At 39.9% G+C, this 17,041-nt stretch overlaps 2 protein-coding genes across 2 annotated transcripts in view; one reads left to right on the top strand and one right to left on the bottom strand.

Annotated features, from left to right (window-relative positions):
* Positions 1-17,041, bottom strand: part of LOC134575555 (tumor necrosis factor receptor superfamily member 1A-like) — a 486,416-nt gene that overhangs the window by 359,752 nt on the left and 109,623 nt on the right. The window lies entirely within an intron of this gene.
* LOC134574719 (M-phase inducer phosphatase 1-A-like) overlaps positions 6,676-17,041 on the top strand; it is a 35,042-nt gene continuing 24,676 nt past the window's right edge. The window contains exons 1-4 of the mRNA XM_063433820.1: positions 6,676-6,860; positions 9,391-9,500; positions 11,217-11,268; positions 13,143-13,176. Coding sequence (XP_063289890.1) covers positions 6,676-6,860; positions 9,391-9,500; positions 11,217-11,268; positions 13,143-13,176 — 381 coding nt within the window. The remainder of the gene's footprint in view (positions 6,861-9,390; positions 9,501-11,216; positions 11,269-13,142; positions 13,177-17,041) is intronic.

The raw sequence follows: 17,041 nt of genomic DNA, 5'->3' as shown, positions 1-17,041 counted from the left end.
AGATGTCACTGTGAATCTCTAAGAATGCTTGGATCAATTGTGTGTGCAAGCCCTCAAAATCAATATGGCCGACATCCACGCGCACACACAAAACCATTGTCAAGAACTGCAAACAGGCCCCGCGAACACATTTAAACCAGTCATTGCATTTTGTGCCAAGGACAATCTGGCTAGATGGAGGCGTTTTTGTTATTTGCTTTTTTTGAAGGGTGTGGTGGGGGGGGGGGCAGGTTGGAGAATCGGGGGTTTAGTGTTAATTTACACCTGCTATTTATATCTCAGTTTGCTGAATCTGATAGCTGTCATCGTGTAAAGTGTCACAAGCAGATAAAGACTTTGACTGATCCAAAGTAACACATCCTCAGCCAAAATATTGACTCTGTTTATCTATGGGATGACTGCCATTATTACCGCTCTGTACACATGACCTGGACTTTGAATATTCAGCATAAGCTGTTTGGTGGGATTTTAGACTAGTTATTGTCGATTTTAAAGTCAGCAAAGAATCATCCCGCTGGTAAGATGAGTGATTTTAGTTTTTTGTTGTTATGTATTTGAGTTGTTGTAATTGTCCAGAGGTGTAGATGCAAAATAATGAAGTGTTGTGGTTTTTTTGTAATTTCTTTTTTGTCTGGCCAATAGAAATTTGTAGCTTCCTAAAAAAGAACAAAAAAAAAAAAAACTACATCATAGATGTTAAATAGAAAACATTTAAGGCAAAAATAGCCACAATGGAAAAATTGGCCAATTCAGCTATTTTCCTATTTTCACATAAGGTGTGTGTAATTGCTTCCCAATTTTGCCCAAATCCTTATTTAGTGAACCAAATCCAAAGTGTAAAGTCGTGCTGGTATTTAGAGCACAACTGGAGATATTTTCCTATTGTACGCACTGCTTAATAATGATTCTATAATGCATAGAGTAAATCAGGATATCTTAAACAATCCATACCTACCAAGTGTCCCTATTTAGTAGGGACAGTCCCTATTTGTAACCCAAATCCCTCTTCATTGGACTAATGTCCCTCTTTTGTAGGACCTCCATATTGTTTCTGCGCCTGAATATTGATAGTAGAGCTCCACAGCAATAATTCTCACAGAAATGTGACTTTAAACTACAATAAATGTGTTTAGAAATCTGTCTGCGTAAATAAGATACATTGTTATTGTTCTAAATCACATTTTAGTTGTACAAATTGTTAATAGTAAGCCACACCCCCATTCGTACCCCTAAAATTAAAGTGGCCCTCTTTGACCATTTCAAATTTTGGTAGGTATGCGACAGGAAAAAATGACCATTGAGTAATATTTTAATCATTCTAAAGTTATAAAATACGTTCCAAATGAATTTTACACAGAAAGCTGGTCCCGAAAAATAGGCACTTTTTATACAGCGCATGTATATCCCAATGTGCCTCTGTAGAAACTCTCTTTCCTGTGATACTGCCAGTTGTTTTTTTTTTTATGGAGAACTGGCAAAAGAACTGCAAAATTTAAGCCAAGTAGCCAAATAAGAAAAGTTCTCTTTATCAACTACCTTCCTTTCTTGACTAGTTTAACAAGTCTATAAGTACTTCAGTTGTCAATGAATGCAGGAGCTGTGACCTATTTAGAGTTTATAGCACTTCAACCAGCGGAGAAAGTGTGTGCTCTCAGTGAAATAGCTTATTGATTTTCTGACTCCATGCTGTGTGTGTCAATGGTTTTATACTTAATCATAACTGAGAGGCCTACTGTACTTACTAAACACGTGCATTACACATTAATGTGAATACGTGAGAATGACAGAGAATTGCAAGTTGAAGGTCAAAACAGCCAAAATGTAAACATTTCTACAACTCTGAATGTATGTAGCCAATCAGGAATAAATAACTAACATAGTTATATTGTCTGCCTACCTTTAAGTCATCTGGATCTTAAACATTCATCTACAGTAATATCTGATACCAAATCTCCATTTGTTAACACTAAATCTAGTATGGCCTCTTTACGAGTTGGCTTCTCAACCACTTGTTTTAGAGACAATCCCAGTAGGGAGTTTAGAATATGTGTGCTCCTGGCACAAGCAGCTATTTTGGTTTTCCAGTTCACATCAGGAAGATTAAAGTCACCCATGATGATAACTTCCCCCTTCATTGTCATAAAAAGGAATTAAGGTTAAAAGGTTTAAAGATTACGGTGCTCCATTCACCAAATGTGAGTCACTTATTCACACAAATTAAATAGTACAATATAACAGCAAATGTGGATGGTGAGAGCACTCAATACAACTTTACCCTTTTTAGCACATATAAAAGCCAGCACTCTTGTAAATATGAAAATAAGAATAGAGCATATATAGGGTAATAACGTAACAAATAAACAAATGTGAAGTCTGCAACTGGTTAAACTCACATGGTCATGAGCCACTTATGTAAGCTGGTTTAAAGATGGACTCTCAGGAGATCGAAAAGGGCAAAAAGTATACAGTAATGTATGAGAATACAGGACTAATGAAGAGACTGTTTAAGCTTATAAGTTATACTTTTTGCCCTTTTCGAGCTCCTGAGAGTCCATCTTTAAATCGGGCAATACCCGGACGGCAGATGGTCCGCCCCTGTTATACACGTCACAACGCTATTATGGAGAGAACGTCGTGACGTCATATTCAATGGACTTTACATCTAAAAATGCGACCGGAAACCGGAACACGGAAGTTGGATGCACGAAGAAGGCGCCAAAGGACGGCATTTAAAAGAACGAGAAAGATGAGGAAGGATGAACTCTTGATAAAGGCTATGTGCCGAGACGCGTCGAGTTTTATCTATTTATGTCCAGAGGACTTTCTTTATAAAAGTGTTTACTTTTATTTTACTTGTATTTAGGCACCTGAAGTGTGTCCAAGAAAGTTTTGTTTTCATTACTTTTTGCATCCTGAGTAATTGGAACAGAAAAGACCTAAGGACCACAGAAGGGAGCCAATTTGGAGTATCAAAATCAAGATACTGATGTGATATGCTGTTAGTCTGAGCCAGCTTACATAAGTGGCTCATGACCATGTGAGTTTAACCATTTCCTCAACTAGTTGATTATCTAACTCTTATCTAACTCTTCTATTTGTCCTGGGGGACTATAAATCACACCTACACGAGTTACTGTGTGATTACCAAATTCTAACGTAACCCAAATGGACTCTATGTTCGCCTCACTAACTTTTATTAGGCTAGATTTTATGCTATCCTTCACCTACAGGGCCACCCCTCCCCCTTCCCTGCCTTCCCTGTCTTTTCTATATAAAGAATACCCTGGTATTGCTTTGTCCCAGTCATTTTTCTCATTATACCATGTCTCAGTAACTGCGACTAAATCTACATTATCAAATGCCATTATTGCCTCATATTCATGGATCTTATTCCCTAAACTGCGAGCATTTGTAGACATGACTCTAAGCTTATCCTTTTTTAACACACTTGCTAAAGGCACCTTCTGTCCTTGTTTTGGGGGGCAATTGGATTGATGTTTTATCACCCCTTTGCCCCCCCTCCAAGTTTAAATACTTCCTAGCAAAACCTCTGAACTGCTCGCTGAGAACATTTGTTCCCTTTTGAGAAAGATGCAAACTACTATCTTTTTTGTACAGTTTATTTCCATTCCAAACAGAGCTACCATGAGAAATGAAGCCAAATACTTGCTAGCAGCACCATTCATTAAGACACAGGTTAAAGTCCCTAATACGCATTTGCTGTTATGCACAGGCAGAACTTCAGAGAATAACAGCGTGGAAGCAACCTGCCATATATCATTGGCAAAAACACAAAAAACTTCCTTTACCTCTGAAACCTCATTGCAAGACAAGTCATTTGTCCCAAGATGGACAAGTTCATCAAATTCCCCTTCCCGCTTTGCTTGCTTAATAATATTACTAGTACGTCTCCTGTCTCTGTGAGCAGTAGCTCCAGGAAGACATCTCACTATTGAACAGCTCCACACCTCTAATGAAAGAATCCCCCAACAACAACTGCTTTCTATCAGGCCTTTATGTGGCTGTCCAATCACAGAATTCCCAAAGCAACTCAATGAGAAGTATTTGCAAAGTAGGTGCTCTGAGCAATTGCTGCCTCTTGAGTCTAGCTCCATTGAGCTAAACAAACCAGGAAGTAAAAGCACAAATAGCCTGATTCACAGCTAGGGAGGTGTAACATAGTTAATTTATAAAAGTGGGGATTTCTACTGAAAGCTACACTTTAAAAAAAGAAAAAGAAAAGAAAAGAGGACAGTCTCTTCACACCTAATGCTCTTCAGCGAACTAAAGTGCTTTAGGGGTCTAGCGTGTCCCTTTAGGATAAAGCACTAGAACATTAAAAATCATATATAAATTGTACTAACAGAATTGCTAGTAAATGGATAGATATTCAGACACATTTATTATGAATTATGGTTGTTTTAGTATTTGGGCTTGATTTCACTACATTTCGCTGTTTACTGAACAACATTGAACCTGTTATGTAACTCTCTGTTTCCATGTAATCCGGGTTTTTTGACAGTTGTTGCTTTGTAATTTACTTTTCATGTCTTTGAGCCTACATGACTACTCTTTCCCTCTCTCCACTAGAAGTCTTTCATCAGCCTTCCTTTAACAGATCAATTGACTGATACAGTTGAGAATCCCTTTCTCAGTGTTCTATTGATCTTAGAATTATAGAAGTTTACATTTGATCTGCGATCTATACTTCTTTGAAAAAGTGTCAGTATCAGTAAGTGCCAAATCAATATTAACTTTAAAAATAAAAAATGAAAAATCCTGCATACATATTTTTTATAAAATCCATTTCTGTTAAGGCATTTCTTTATAAAATGTCTGAATTTGCTTGTCATCTTAAGATATTCTTATATACTAATTCAAAAATTATGACTGGAAGTTAAAATTAAAGGGACACTATAGTTACCTAGACCACTTCAGGTTAACAAGTAATCTTGGTGCAGTGTCCCTATCCTTTTAACCCTGCATATGTAAATATTGTTATTTTTATTTAGAAAATTCCTGGTTTACATAGCAAGGTTAAATCGAGCTCTAGTGGCTGTCAGTATGATAGCCACTAGAGACGCTACCGTTGCACTAACCAAGTAAAACTCACATAATGCGGAAGCCCCCATAAGAAAGCATTGATTCAGTGCTTTCCTATAGGAACATTAGAATGCACACATGGTGCTCGCTTTGCATGCGCATTCGGCCTCCGATGTTCCTCAATTAGAAGGATTGGATTGGACTAGGGGGCAGAGAGGAGGAGAGGTAAGCAGCGCCAAGGGAGTAAATCCTTATTTTTAAAGGATATTTTTTGAGTGGGCTCTGGGCTGTGTAGAGCTAAGGACAGAGGCACTATAGGGTTAGGAATCCATGAATTAATTTGCGAAATAAACAAAAATGGGATGGGGAAACAAAATGGGTCGCCATATATATTAACAGATCAAAGTGCATATAATTAAATACCATGGCACTGTCATGAAATTAAATGTAGCTTAAAAAAAATATCCCCTATATATAAACTTGAAAAAAAATATGTAATGTAAGACTTTTTTTCTCCATGAGTTTTTTTTTTTGTAAAGTAGTTTTCCCTTAGCATATTATAAACTCACTAATGGAAAATATTTGTACTACAGTATTTATTAGACTTGTGCACAAATTCACATCAGCATGTGGAGCATCAATGAATAAGACTTGTTCGTTCAGGCGTATATTAAAAGGAATCTGATTCATTGATGGCAGCTGAAACACATTTGTGCACAGGTCTATTTATTATAATTATTTAGGTATTCAGCTCACTTCAATGTGGTGTTTAGTGAATAAGCCCAGAATTGTGACGAGTTGACAAAATAATTGCAAATTTTAGACTAAAATAGCAGAACTGGACAAAAAAAATCTAAAATACCAATTGTTTTCACCGTTGCCATTTTAGACTAAATTTCTTTAGTCAAATTTACAGTTTACTAAATAAACCCCACATGCCTCTATTAAAATAAATATCCTATTTCACTTTTGATGAATTTGGCTGCACAGAAACATAGCTATTATTTTCGAATATCCTACATGTTTAAGTTTTAACATTTTTAAGGTTCCCAGGCGTAAACAATACTTCAGAGTCCAACACGATTGCGGAATACTATCGTACACGTATTAAATTAATTTATCTATTTAACAATTCTCATACCGCAAATACGTCAAATTTTAAATAACTTATAACAATCAATATTTTGTAATGAACTCATCAATGATTTCCTTTCCAAAACTCCCCCTTATTCGGGTATTCTAGAAACCAGTCTCTGTTTTACAAGTATATGCAAACGAAGCAGAATTAATGTATTGATTACATGTAGCACAGACAATAAATTCACCGTTATAGCTTGCTGTGCAAGGTAACGACCCCCCCCATCCCTCGCCAAGCTGAATGAACAATAAGCTTTGGATTAAAAAGGCTACCCTGACAACCAATCAGCTGGGCCCAGCTCTGCCTGTTGTAGATACCATCACTAAGGCACACAGCTTACGAGCTGTCAGAGAGGGACATTTAAACAAGAAAGAGATCAAAGGCTTTTCTTGATTGGGAAACACAAGCACACAGAATACTTTGTGCTGTGATGCATTTTTAAGAACCAATATATATTTATGAATTTATATTCAGATTAGAGAGCTCTCATGGCAATGTCTTGTGTTGTAGATGATGAAAAACTGGGCGATGCAAGTTTTTTAATATTTTCTAGAAGCAAAAATGAACTTGAGATCTCTAACAGCAGCTTGGATGAAGTTCTGACATTTTCTCCAGATCTGGGACTGTCACCTGTCACCGGATTGACTGGTAATATGGGACATCTGAAATGTAAAGACAGGTAAAGTAAAAAGAAATGAGAGAAAATCGAAAAATTATTAGGAAAACCTATAGTTAAAGGATATATGTCAGTAAACGCGTATGTTAAACAGGTTATTTTACCAGTAATTTGAAACCTGTTTATATTGAGCTTCGGGATAAGCATAGATAATTTTTTATAATAAAATAAAATGAGTACTAACACTAATCTGCTAGTCCTATAGATTGATTTTTGGATGTAGTGATGTCATAGCGTTTGCAGTGACTACATGAAAGTTTTTGGAGTGAAGAAGCAACCATATGGTTGTTAGAATGTGACTTGCCTTATAAAAGTGTTCTGAAAATTCTGTTTTATCTTGATCACATTTATTAAAGTGATCTAAAACATGACCGCTTTCTTTATTGTAAATGTAGAATAATTATCACTGTGCCTGGTATCTGCTATTAAATTATGTGGGGTACACTGATATTACTGGTGTTTTAATGATGTGGGGTACATTTATTTAACTGGTGTTTTAATGTTGTGGGGTAAACTGATATAACTGGTGTTTTAATGATGTGGGGTACACTGGTATAACTGGTGTTTTAATGATGTGGAGTACACTAATAGAACTGGCATTTAATGATGTGAGGTACACTGGTATAACTGGCGCTTAATGATGTGGGGTACATTGATATAACTGGCGCTTAATGATGTGGGGTACATTGATATAACTGGTGTTTAATGATGTGGGGTACACTAATAGAACTGGCATTTAATGATGTGAGGTACACGGGTATAACTGGCGTTTAATGATGTGGGGTACACTGGTATAACTGGCGTTTAATGATGTGGGGTACACTGGTATAACTGGCGTTTAATGATGTGGGGTACACTGATATAACTGGTGTTTAATGATGTGGAGTACACTGGTATAACTGGCGTTTAATGATGTGGGGTACACTGATATAACTGGTGTTTAATGATGTGGGGTACACTGGTATAACTGGCATTTAATGATGTGAGGTACACTGGTATAACTGGTGTTTAATGATGTGGGGTACACTGGTATTACTGGCATTTAATGATGTGGGGTACACTAATAGAACTGGCATTTAATGATGTGGGGTACACTGGTATAACTGGCGTTTAATGATGTGGGGTACACTAATAGAACTGGCATTTAATGATGTGGGGTACACTGGTATAACTGGCGTTTAATGATGTGGGGTACACTGATATAACTGGTGTTTAATGATGTGGGGTACACTGGTATTACTGGCATTTAATGATGTGGGGTACACTAATAGAACTGGCATTTAATGATGTGGGGTACACTGGTATAACTGGCGTTTAATGATGTGGGGTACACTGATATAACTGGTGTTTAATGATGTGAGGTACACTGGTATAACTGGCATTTAATGATGTGACTATTAATGCATAATGATAATCTGGCTCTGGAGGTACCTGGTGATGTTATAATATAGAGTAGAGTAATTCTACATTATTGAAGCAGGATTTGGGAGTATATAGGGTTGGGTTAGGAGGTGTTTAGGGATACTGGTATCAAGGGTTAAAGGGTATCTGCCTTTGTGATTCTGTGAATGTAACTCCTATCACTGTCAACCAAGTGAGCAACAATCCGTGCCCCATAGATCCCCTCAAGCCTAACAAAAATATAATATAGCCATCAGTATTCCTAACGCTAGACACCCCCGGACACTATGAACCCCCAACACTAGCCCCCTGTAATCCTAAGAAGTCATACCCTTAGTCATATAGCACCGACAAGACATTCCACTGTAAATGTGTAATATATTGTATGAGAATATGAAATGTGTATATCAATTATTCTATTCAGTTAGCTTGCATGTCTTCTTTTCTTCAAAATATCTTATTGTTTGACATGGACAGGATATATTATATATATATTGTATGCATTAATCAAATTATAAACGGCAGGCAGGCAAATTTGTGTAGAGTCAGATCATCTCAATGCAATTCCAATCACCCTCACCCAGCCATAATAGAAGTTCAGACCATCTTAATAGTAGGTACCCCATAACACCAACCCTAACCCAAATCTCAATAGAAATACAGAAATGATGTTATTGCTGTAGGATTAAATAACAGGGTGCCCTGCTGCTCCCCATGTTTACCATTGAGCTGTTATTGCCGCCTTTTAAAAATACAGATTAATTCCTTAAGGACACATGACATGTGTGACATGTCATGATTCCCTTTTATTCCAGAAGTTTGGTCCTTAAGGGGTTTTACATTTTACAAGGCTACTTAAAATCACATGTGTATCTTTGTAACATTTGAAACTGTATTTGTGTGTGTGCGCTGTTCCTTAATCTATATTTTGTATACATATTGGTCTTTACTAACTGCTGAGAAATACATGTTCGGAGTGTGCCCCCAATTTCTCTTTTTCCACTGCCACTTTTTCAGTGACATCACTGCCCCTTGCCTCTAACCTGTGATTACCTGTATTTGCATTCACTGAACGTATCATCAAACTAGGGGTTAACCAAACATAACCAATAACGGGCACCCTTTGTTGTAGGTTATCTGGCATCACACCAAGGCGACGATTAAAGCTGTCCCCTGACTCTCAAAACCCTAGCCCTACCGACACAACTTGTCAGCTTCACCCTGCCATGGGAACAGCCACAGGTGAGAACAAAGCACACTGTCCTTGCAGGTCATGTTACAACAGACGTATGATGTCACCAGTCACTGTTTGGGGATAGGTAATAGTCTCAAAATGAGAGGACTTTAGACAGAGAATATTATTTCGGGATTAGTGTTTTTATGAGCTTCTTGTGATCTAATTTACCTGTTTAATCTTTTGAGTACCAGATATAGCACACCTCTCCCTGCATTTGTAAAATGAATTGGCGGAATGTCTGCACAAGCAGAGTAGAGACAATTAAATCTGTATTAGTGATTTAAATATATTTTTATTAATGAATGTGATATTTGTATCTGATCTGGTCCTCTCGTCATTTAGTTACTGGCAAATGTTATAAAGGGGAGATGTAACTTCTCCAGAATTTACACTTTTGCGTAAAATATTGAAAACAAATGACCTATAACTTATTTATAGTCTATTTTAACAAGGCTGGGTCACCGTAAACTCCTAAAAGGGGAACCGGCATTGACTTCTCTGGAAATGACAACATTAAATAAAACATTGGAAATTACCTATAAGTTATGTTAACCTTTCTCATGTGATGCTGTATATTCTTGTAAATATTTGTTTATTCGAATCGTTATGCTCTCTCAATGCTGACCCACATACAAAGGGCAGAGATTTTTAACAATGACTGACAGAGAGGCAAGATGGAGGGGCTTGATTCCAGGATAAATATAAATACAGACGCGAGGATTTCTAAATTAGTTTATATTTTACAGACCTAACAAGCACGTATTTGTTAAATAAAGGGATACTTAAACATAACGTTAAAAACCCTGAGAACTGACAGATCCTTTTTAAAGAGAGTCATCTCTTCCAGGAGATCTGAGCCAGGTTGCTAGCCATGCACAGCTGGTCTTATCTCAGGGGAGCTCACAGAAGCTCTGTGCAAACGTTTCTGCCTCTTCTTCAAACCCTAGGTAACCTGTCAAACTGTTTGCAAATGGCTTGATGAGGGCAGTCTGGCCACCATAACCACTAATGTTTGTTTTTGTGATTATGGTACTTGCAGGCTAGCATTTTTTTTAATTTTTTTTTCTCCTATTTACCAATCTTTCTTACATTTAAACAAATATATATTTACTGTTGTGGCAGAAGAAATAGACCTACTAGTTATATCCATTGAGGGTTTTTTAGATCATTTTTTGAAAGCTGGGTCTTCAAGTCAAGCCTCTATTCCATTTTCTCCTTTGTAGTTGGAATTCGGGAACCAATTACCGACTTAGGGTTTAGATTGACAGGAAAGATACATTGAGATTTCTCTAATTTTTAAGTATGTCCTGGGTCCACAAAACATTGCATTGATACATTATGGTACAGTAAAATACAAAACCAATATTAATACACAAAATAAACAAAATTGAACACAGAATAGGTAGGAAATAAATGTCCATGTCCCAGATCTCCCTTCTTCTCATTACTTGCTGTTTAGTGACAGAGGTTTCAAGCTTATGATGTCATTATGCCAGTGATAATGGGGGGAAAAAAGCCTAGGAAATCCATTTTATGAGGATAAGGATCTCACTTTTGAGTTTATTCATTAAATCCCAGTTGGATATTTGTCCAGTTTATCACGTTTAATGTAAATTCTGCTAGCCACTTATCAACTCACAGCAATCGATCCCTATGTCTTGTGTGTGTCTGAAATAATTACATATGTTTAATTGTAAATATTTTGTTTAACATCTTTGCAGAGTTTCCAAATGAGTCAACACCGAAAGTTAGCCCTGAAATCTGCAGCACAAGGTACATTGTCTAAAAATTAATATATGCACAGACCACAATGCATTGCAGGCCATACATTGTAGCAAGGTACATTCTCACTGGCTCCAAATTAGTGATCACGGGGGGCAGCAGGACCGGGGGCCATCGAGCTGATTAGCAGCCATCTCACACAGCTCCGGCCTTGAGTCTGAAAATATGCTGAAATAATGCACACCGAATGCTTGTATGCCTTAGAGGTGCAAAGATCTATGGCGATGAATTCCCCGGCAACTAATAGACCTCAAAATCCAGTAGATACCACCAGGATTGAGGTGAAATTACCTCCTGCGGCCTACCTTGACATCAGAGCCTGACATGTGGCGGCCCACATGCCAGAGCTAGCCGTTCGCTGTCTGCAATACGCCTACGCTACAGAGGGGGAAATCACCCCACAGAATGAGGGTGCAATTACTGCTGATCAGCATCGGGTTTGCTGGGCTGGCCCCGCTCCCCCCTCCCTTGGACCGGGGGGTTATCCCGGTCCACTGTGGCATTTTGCACGTTAGTAGTTACCAATACGTTATGGAGGCCTCTCCGTCTGTGGAACCTTGCTCTACCTACCTTTACCTCACAACCATTCACACATTCACCTGAAGGCTGCCACGGCTGACTCTCTGGCTTCACACTGCAGAACCCACCTTGCCACTTTACAAAGTCCCATTGGGTGTGCTGGGTGACCGCAGCTCCTACCTGATTGCAGCTTGCCGACCAGAGTGGAGCCTCCGCATCCGGGCTTTGATGAGGGTGGCCTACAGTGGATTGTCCCTGTTGCTGAGAGACCAGGGGGGCTGACATGTGGGAGCCTCCAGCAGACCGGTAGCTGAGAGGTTCCTCGCCTTTCGTCCCCAATGGCCAGCGATGAGAGACATCTGGAGCCACTCATGTTGTCCCACCGGAGACCGGTGGACACAGCGGAGGTGCAGAAGGGAGTCAGATGTCGTACTTTAAGGGGGGGGGGGGGTTTATGAACTGGCAGGACCTTTGAGTGCCCACTGTGCTGCGTTATTTAGGATGGGGGGGGGGGGTTTGAAGCCGTTTGGGTGGGAGGGGACGGGGTTCAATACCATAGGGACACATGCCTACATTTCTTGTGGGGGATGTGGTGTTGCGAAATGGTGGCCAGCAGTGCCGGTGTAATGCATTTCTTATTTTTTATTTTCTTTATCCATGCTTTGTTCTCTCTCGTTTTTGTTTTGACATTTTAAAATGTCTGGCAATACGTGTCATTGCAAAGCCCCGAGGGGCGCCGGGAGTTAACTCCCATGGAGCCTGAGGTGGAGCCCTCATGCAGACCAAATCAACTTTTTTGCAAATCTAAGTGAATTTAATGCATAATTAAAACTTTAGACCAAACAAGCTGAATTGACAAAAGTTACCCAATTCAGCTATTTTGGCCAAAAACTTGCATTTGTTTCTTCAGTGAATTATCCTGCCAGATTTACTTGAACCACAGTATCCCAGACAAAATGTGTTCTTTTCACTAGCTGCTCCTCTACCAAATGTCCTTTGGTCTACAAAATGAACACCGCTCCTTTAAAATTACCCTCATAGTTCTTCACAATTATTTAGGAAGTCCAGATGCTTAACCCCTTAAGGACCAAACCTCTGGAATAAAAGGGAATCATGACATGTCACACATGTCATGTGTCCTTAAGGGGTTAAAGGATTTAATACACTGTAGGAGAAATGTAGTACAAATAGAAATCATTTTGAAATATTGATAAATAGTCTTTTTTTTAAATAAATGTTTTGTTATATATTGTGTGCAGTATACTTATTCATTTTCATAAATCCAATATATGAAGAAATGTTGGTAACACAATGCAACAAATTTTCCATTTTTGTTTAACCTGTAGTGACTACGCTTTTGAAACAAGAGCCTGGAAAACGGTAAGTGTTCTTTTGTAACCTACAGGAGCAACTAGTCAGAGTTATGGTTGTATTATTCTAAATACATTAATTATATACTATTACTAATAATTTTTTATGTACGGTGAATGGATGTACTAAAAAAAACCTGAAAAATAAAAATTAAGTCAACATAATTGTTCATAGAGTTCGAAAAAAAACATCATGACTTTCAAATTTTAGGACAATATATCCAAAATAAATACAAAGCTGACTACTTTACCTTAAGATTGGAAATCCACCTTGGATTTACTTTGAACTTGTAACAATTCACACTGTAATAGTATACCTCCCAACTCCAGCATCCATAGAATTGGGAGTCTAGTGGGAGAGGTTTAGAGTGGGTCAGAACTTTACAGGCAGATTAGTGTGGCGTGAATACACACTAGGTTACCTGCCTAGTGCACTCTGCAGAGTCATGAACATAGTGCAAACATGTCTAATAATTGGGCACAATTCCCTGGTGTCCCTAAAAGCTGGACCCGGAAATAGGGACTGTCCTGCCAGGATCAGGACAGTTGGGAGGCATGTAATAGCTAAGCATGATTTTTACAATCCTGCTGACAGCACGCTGGTAGCATTGCAGTAAAACCTCAAAAAATGACAAATTCCACAAAGTACAACTTAACTTTTCATGTTACTTTACAATTTACTTGTAAATTCGGCCAGCAGGCTGTATATATGCTATTTAAAGTATAAGCTTTGCTATTATTTAGCAAATGGAAATATTCCTATGAATCAAAAAAAAAAATTCAAGTGTTTAAAAATGGGAAATGTCTTTTCTTTGTTGAATGTATTTAGCTAACATTATGAAGACTCCAAATGCTTTGTTTTAGTACTGTCTGTTGCTTGTGGCTTATTATGCTAAATAAGTATCCATTGTACAGCGCTACGGAATTTGCTGGCGCTATATAAATAATAAAATAATAAAACAAGATGCGTGTGTGCAGCTCATGTTCCAATAAGCGTCTGCAGGGATGGCATTTCTGTTTTCTTTTTTTTAATTCTTTCTTTTTGAATTCGACAGAGAAAGGCAATAGCAATAATCAAGCAACAATGGGGCTTGCGCAGAAGCCAGACTCAGGACATGGCAATCACTTATACATAAGTAACAACGTTATGCGGCAGTACACATCCTATGTCGACTTTTATTACTCCACTTTTAATATAAGAAAACACATGTTATCATTTCTCTATGCCTAGTCGTTTGGTATTGCGAATGTACTGTAACCATTTAACTTACGCAGCAGCCAGCTCTTCTGCGCGTAGTCTGTATAAATTTGTACGCAACCCAAGCCTGGCCTAATGGCAATCCCCCTCACGACCCGGTCCCGGATCGTTCATGGGTTGCCTCCCTGTCGAGAACATTTTTAAACTTTTATTCAAGCCCTGCATGAGGATTGTCAAAGCTCTGTGACACCCAGTCAGGGTAGCCAAACGATTCCACTGTACCGTCCAATCCGTCAAACAGGCTAGCGAGAAGAGAAAAAAAAAAAAAGAGAGAAAAAAAAAAGAAAGAAGAGAATGCGAGAAAAAGGAGAAAAGAGGAAAAAGTCCAGATAGAGGATAAGAAGAAAAAAGGGGGGAAGAGGGTGGGGGGGGGGGAGTCCCCCTCAGAGAAAAGATGAGGAAGTTGAGAGGTACGAGACAAGGGCGAACCCACCTCTGTCGGAGAGTGTCCCTTAAAGGATGCTTAAAGAAGAATGGGGGGGAGGAGGAGGAGGGAGAAGGGGGATACCACTGAACAATGATCAGAAATGAAAAAAACACGGTCCCCACCTTCGTCCGCACCCAGTCAAATAGCCACGGGCCTATTTACTAGCCTCTTCGATCAGCCAGAGCGCAATTGTCCCAAGGTTCCCATAGTTTCAGGAATCTCTCCACAGATCCCTTCACCCTGGACGTCAGGTCATCCATAAGCCTGCAGTCCTTTATTTTGGGTACTATGGTTTGGGTATCAGGGCCTTCCGGCGACAGCCACGCTGTGGCTATTGCCCTGCGAGCACTTAGGGTCACTTTGTGTATTAATGCCTGTTCTCGTTTGGACCAGCCCTCAACAGATCTGTTAAGCAGATAGGTCCATGGATTCAGGGGCAGTGGCCTGCCAAACACCTGTATCAGTATATCTCTGACTGCTGTCCAAAAGGCCTGAACTTTTGGGCACTCCCACCACATATGTAGATAAGTGCCGCGCATGCCACATCCTCTCCAACAATTGTCAGTTTCCGTTTTGTGCATATGGTAAAGTTGTATAGGGGTGGTATACCATCGCAGCATGGTCTTCCAGGATTGTTCCTGAAAAGTGGTGCATATGGAGGCCTTAGAGTTTGCCTCCCAGATTTCTTGCCATTCAATGCCTTCGAGCACTTCTCCCAATTCAGATTCCCATTTATCTGTGTACGGTAAGTTTCCCCATTCCTTGTTCTTCTCGCTTAGGTGGGCGTATAAGAGCGTAATCGATCCCTTGGGAGTTACTCCTTGTAGGCACATTGATTCATAAAATGTCATCTGTTTCATAGCTGCCGCTTTTATGTGTGCTTGTCTTGCATAGTCCCGGATTTGAAGATACCTAAAGAAATCTGCGGGGGTCATGTGGGAGTCCTGTTGGAGGTCTGTGAATTGAATTATGGTTCCGTTCCGGTATAGCTGGTGAATCCTCTGTAGTCCAGTTTTTTCTATTCGTTTAAATTCCCGAGGTGCCATTCCTGGAGGAAACTCGCGGTTCCGCAGTATTGGAGTGAGAGGGGACGGTGTGGATGCGAGAGAGTATCTGGATCTGCTACGGTCCCAAATGTGGATAGAGTTAAGAACCGCCGGGCACGTCGTCCGTATGATAGGTCTGCTGTCTTTAGAGGCCCACATGGCAAATTGGGGGACGTCGGATCCAACCATCATGGACTCTATGTCCACCCATCTCCTCTCGGCGGTCGGTGAGTGCCACATCGCAATCTGCGTCAGTTGAGCAGCCAGGTAATAGAAGTATAGGTTTGGGAGGCCAAGCCCGCCTCTATCTTTGCGTCTGTAAAGCACCTGTCTGGCTATCCTGTGCCTCTTGTTGTGCCAAACGAAATCTCCTATTGCCTTTTGTAGCGGAGCCAGCTGTGATTTAGCGACCTGTATCGGCAGGGCCTGAAACAGGAACAGGATGCGCGGTAGTATGTTCATTTTCACCGCGTTTACCCGTCCTATCCATGATATTGGTTTGTCGTTCCATCTTTCCAGGTCGGAGATCAAAGATCTGAGCATGGGAGTATAATTAGCCGCGTATAAGCGTCCGCTGTCCGCGGTCAGATGAATCCCTAAATAGGTCAGCGACCCTGTTTCGATCCTGATCTTATAGGCCTCCCTTATCCGTCCCACTGCTTCCTCTGGAATTCCTATCGGTAAGGCGCTTGACTTTTGCATATTGGCCTTATAGCCTGAGTAGGTCCCGTACTCTGTTATTACGTTCCGCAAGGTTGAAATCGATTCCTCTGGGTTTGTTAGCGTCAAAAGAATATCATCCGCATATGCTGAAACGGTAAATTCTTCTCCCCCCACCGCAACCCCGCTGATCCCAGGGTCACGACGTATAGCCTGCAGTAGAGGTTCCAGTGCCAAGGTAAAAAGTAGGGGAGATAAGGGGCACCCCTGCCTTGTCCCGTTAAAGAGTTGAAAAGGAGACAATGGGGCACCTGTAATCTGTATTTGGGCTCTCACGTTGTGGTACATCGCTTGTGTCATCGCTATGTATTCACCAGGGAAGCCCAAGTGCTTCATAATCGTAAACAGAAATCGCCATCTGACCCTGTCGAAGGCTTTCTCAGCGTCAATAGACACCACGAGCGTTGGGGCAGCTACAGCTGTC

This window comes from Pelobates fuscus, chromosome 10 (genome assembly GCF_036172605.1).
Source record: "Pelobates fuscus isolate aPelFus1 chromosome 10, aPelFus1.pri, whole genome shotgun sequence".
NCBI lineage: Eukaryota > Metazoa > Chordata > Amphibia > Anura > Pelobatidae > Pelobates > Pelobates fuscus.
This window is presented reverse-complemented; position numbering and strand designations above follow the sequence as displayed.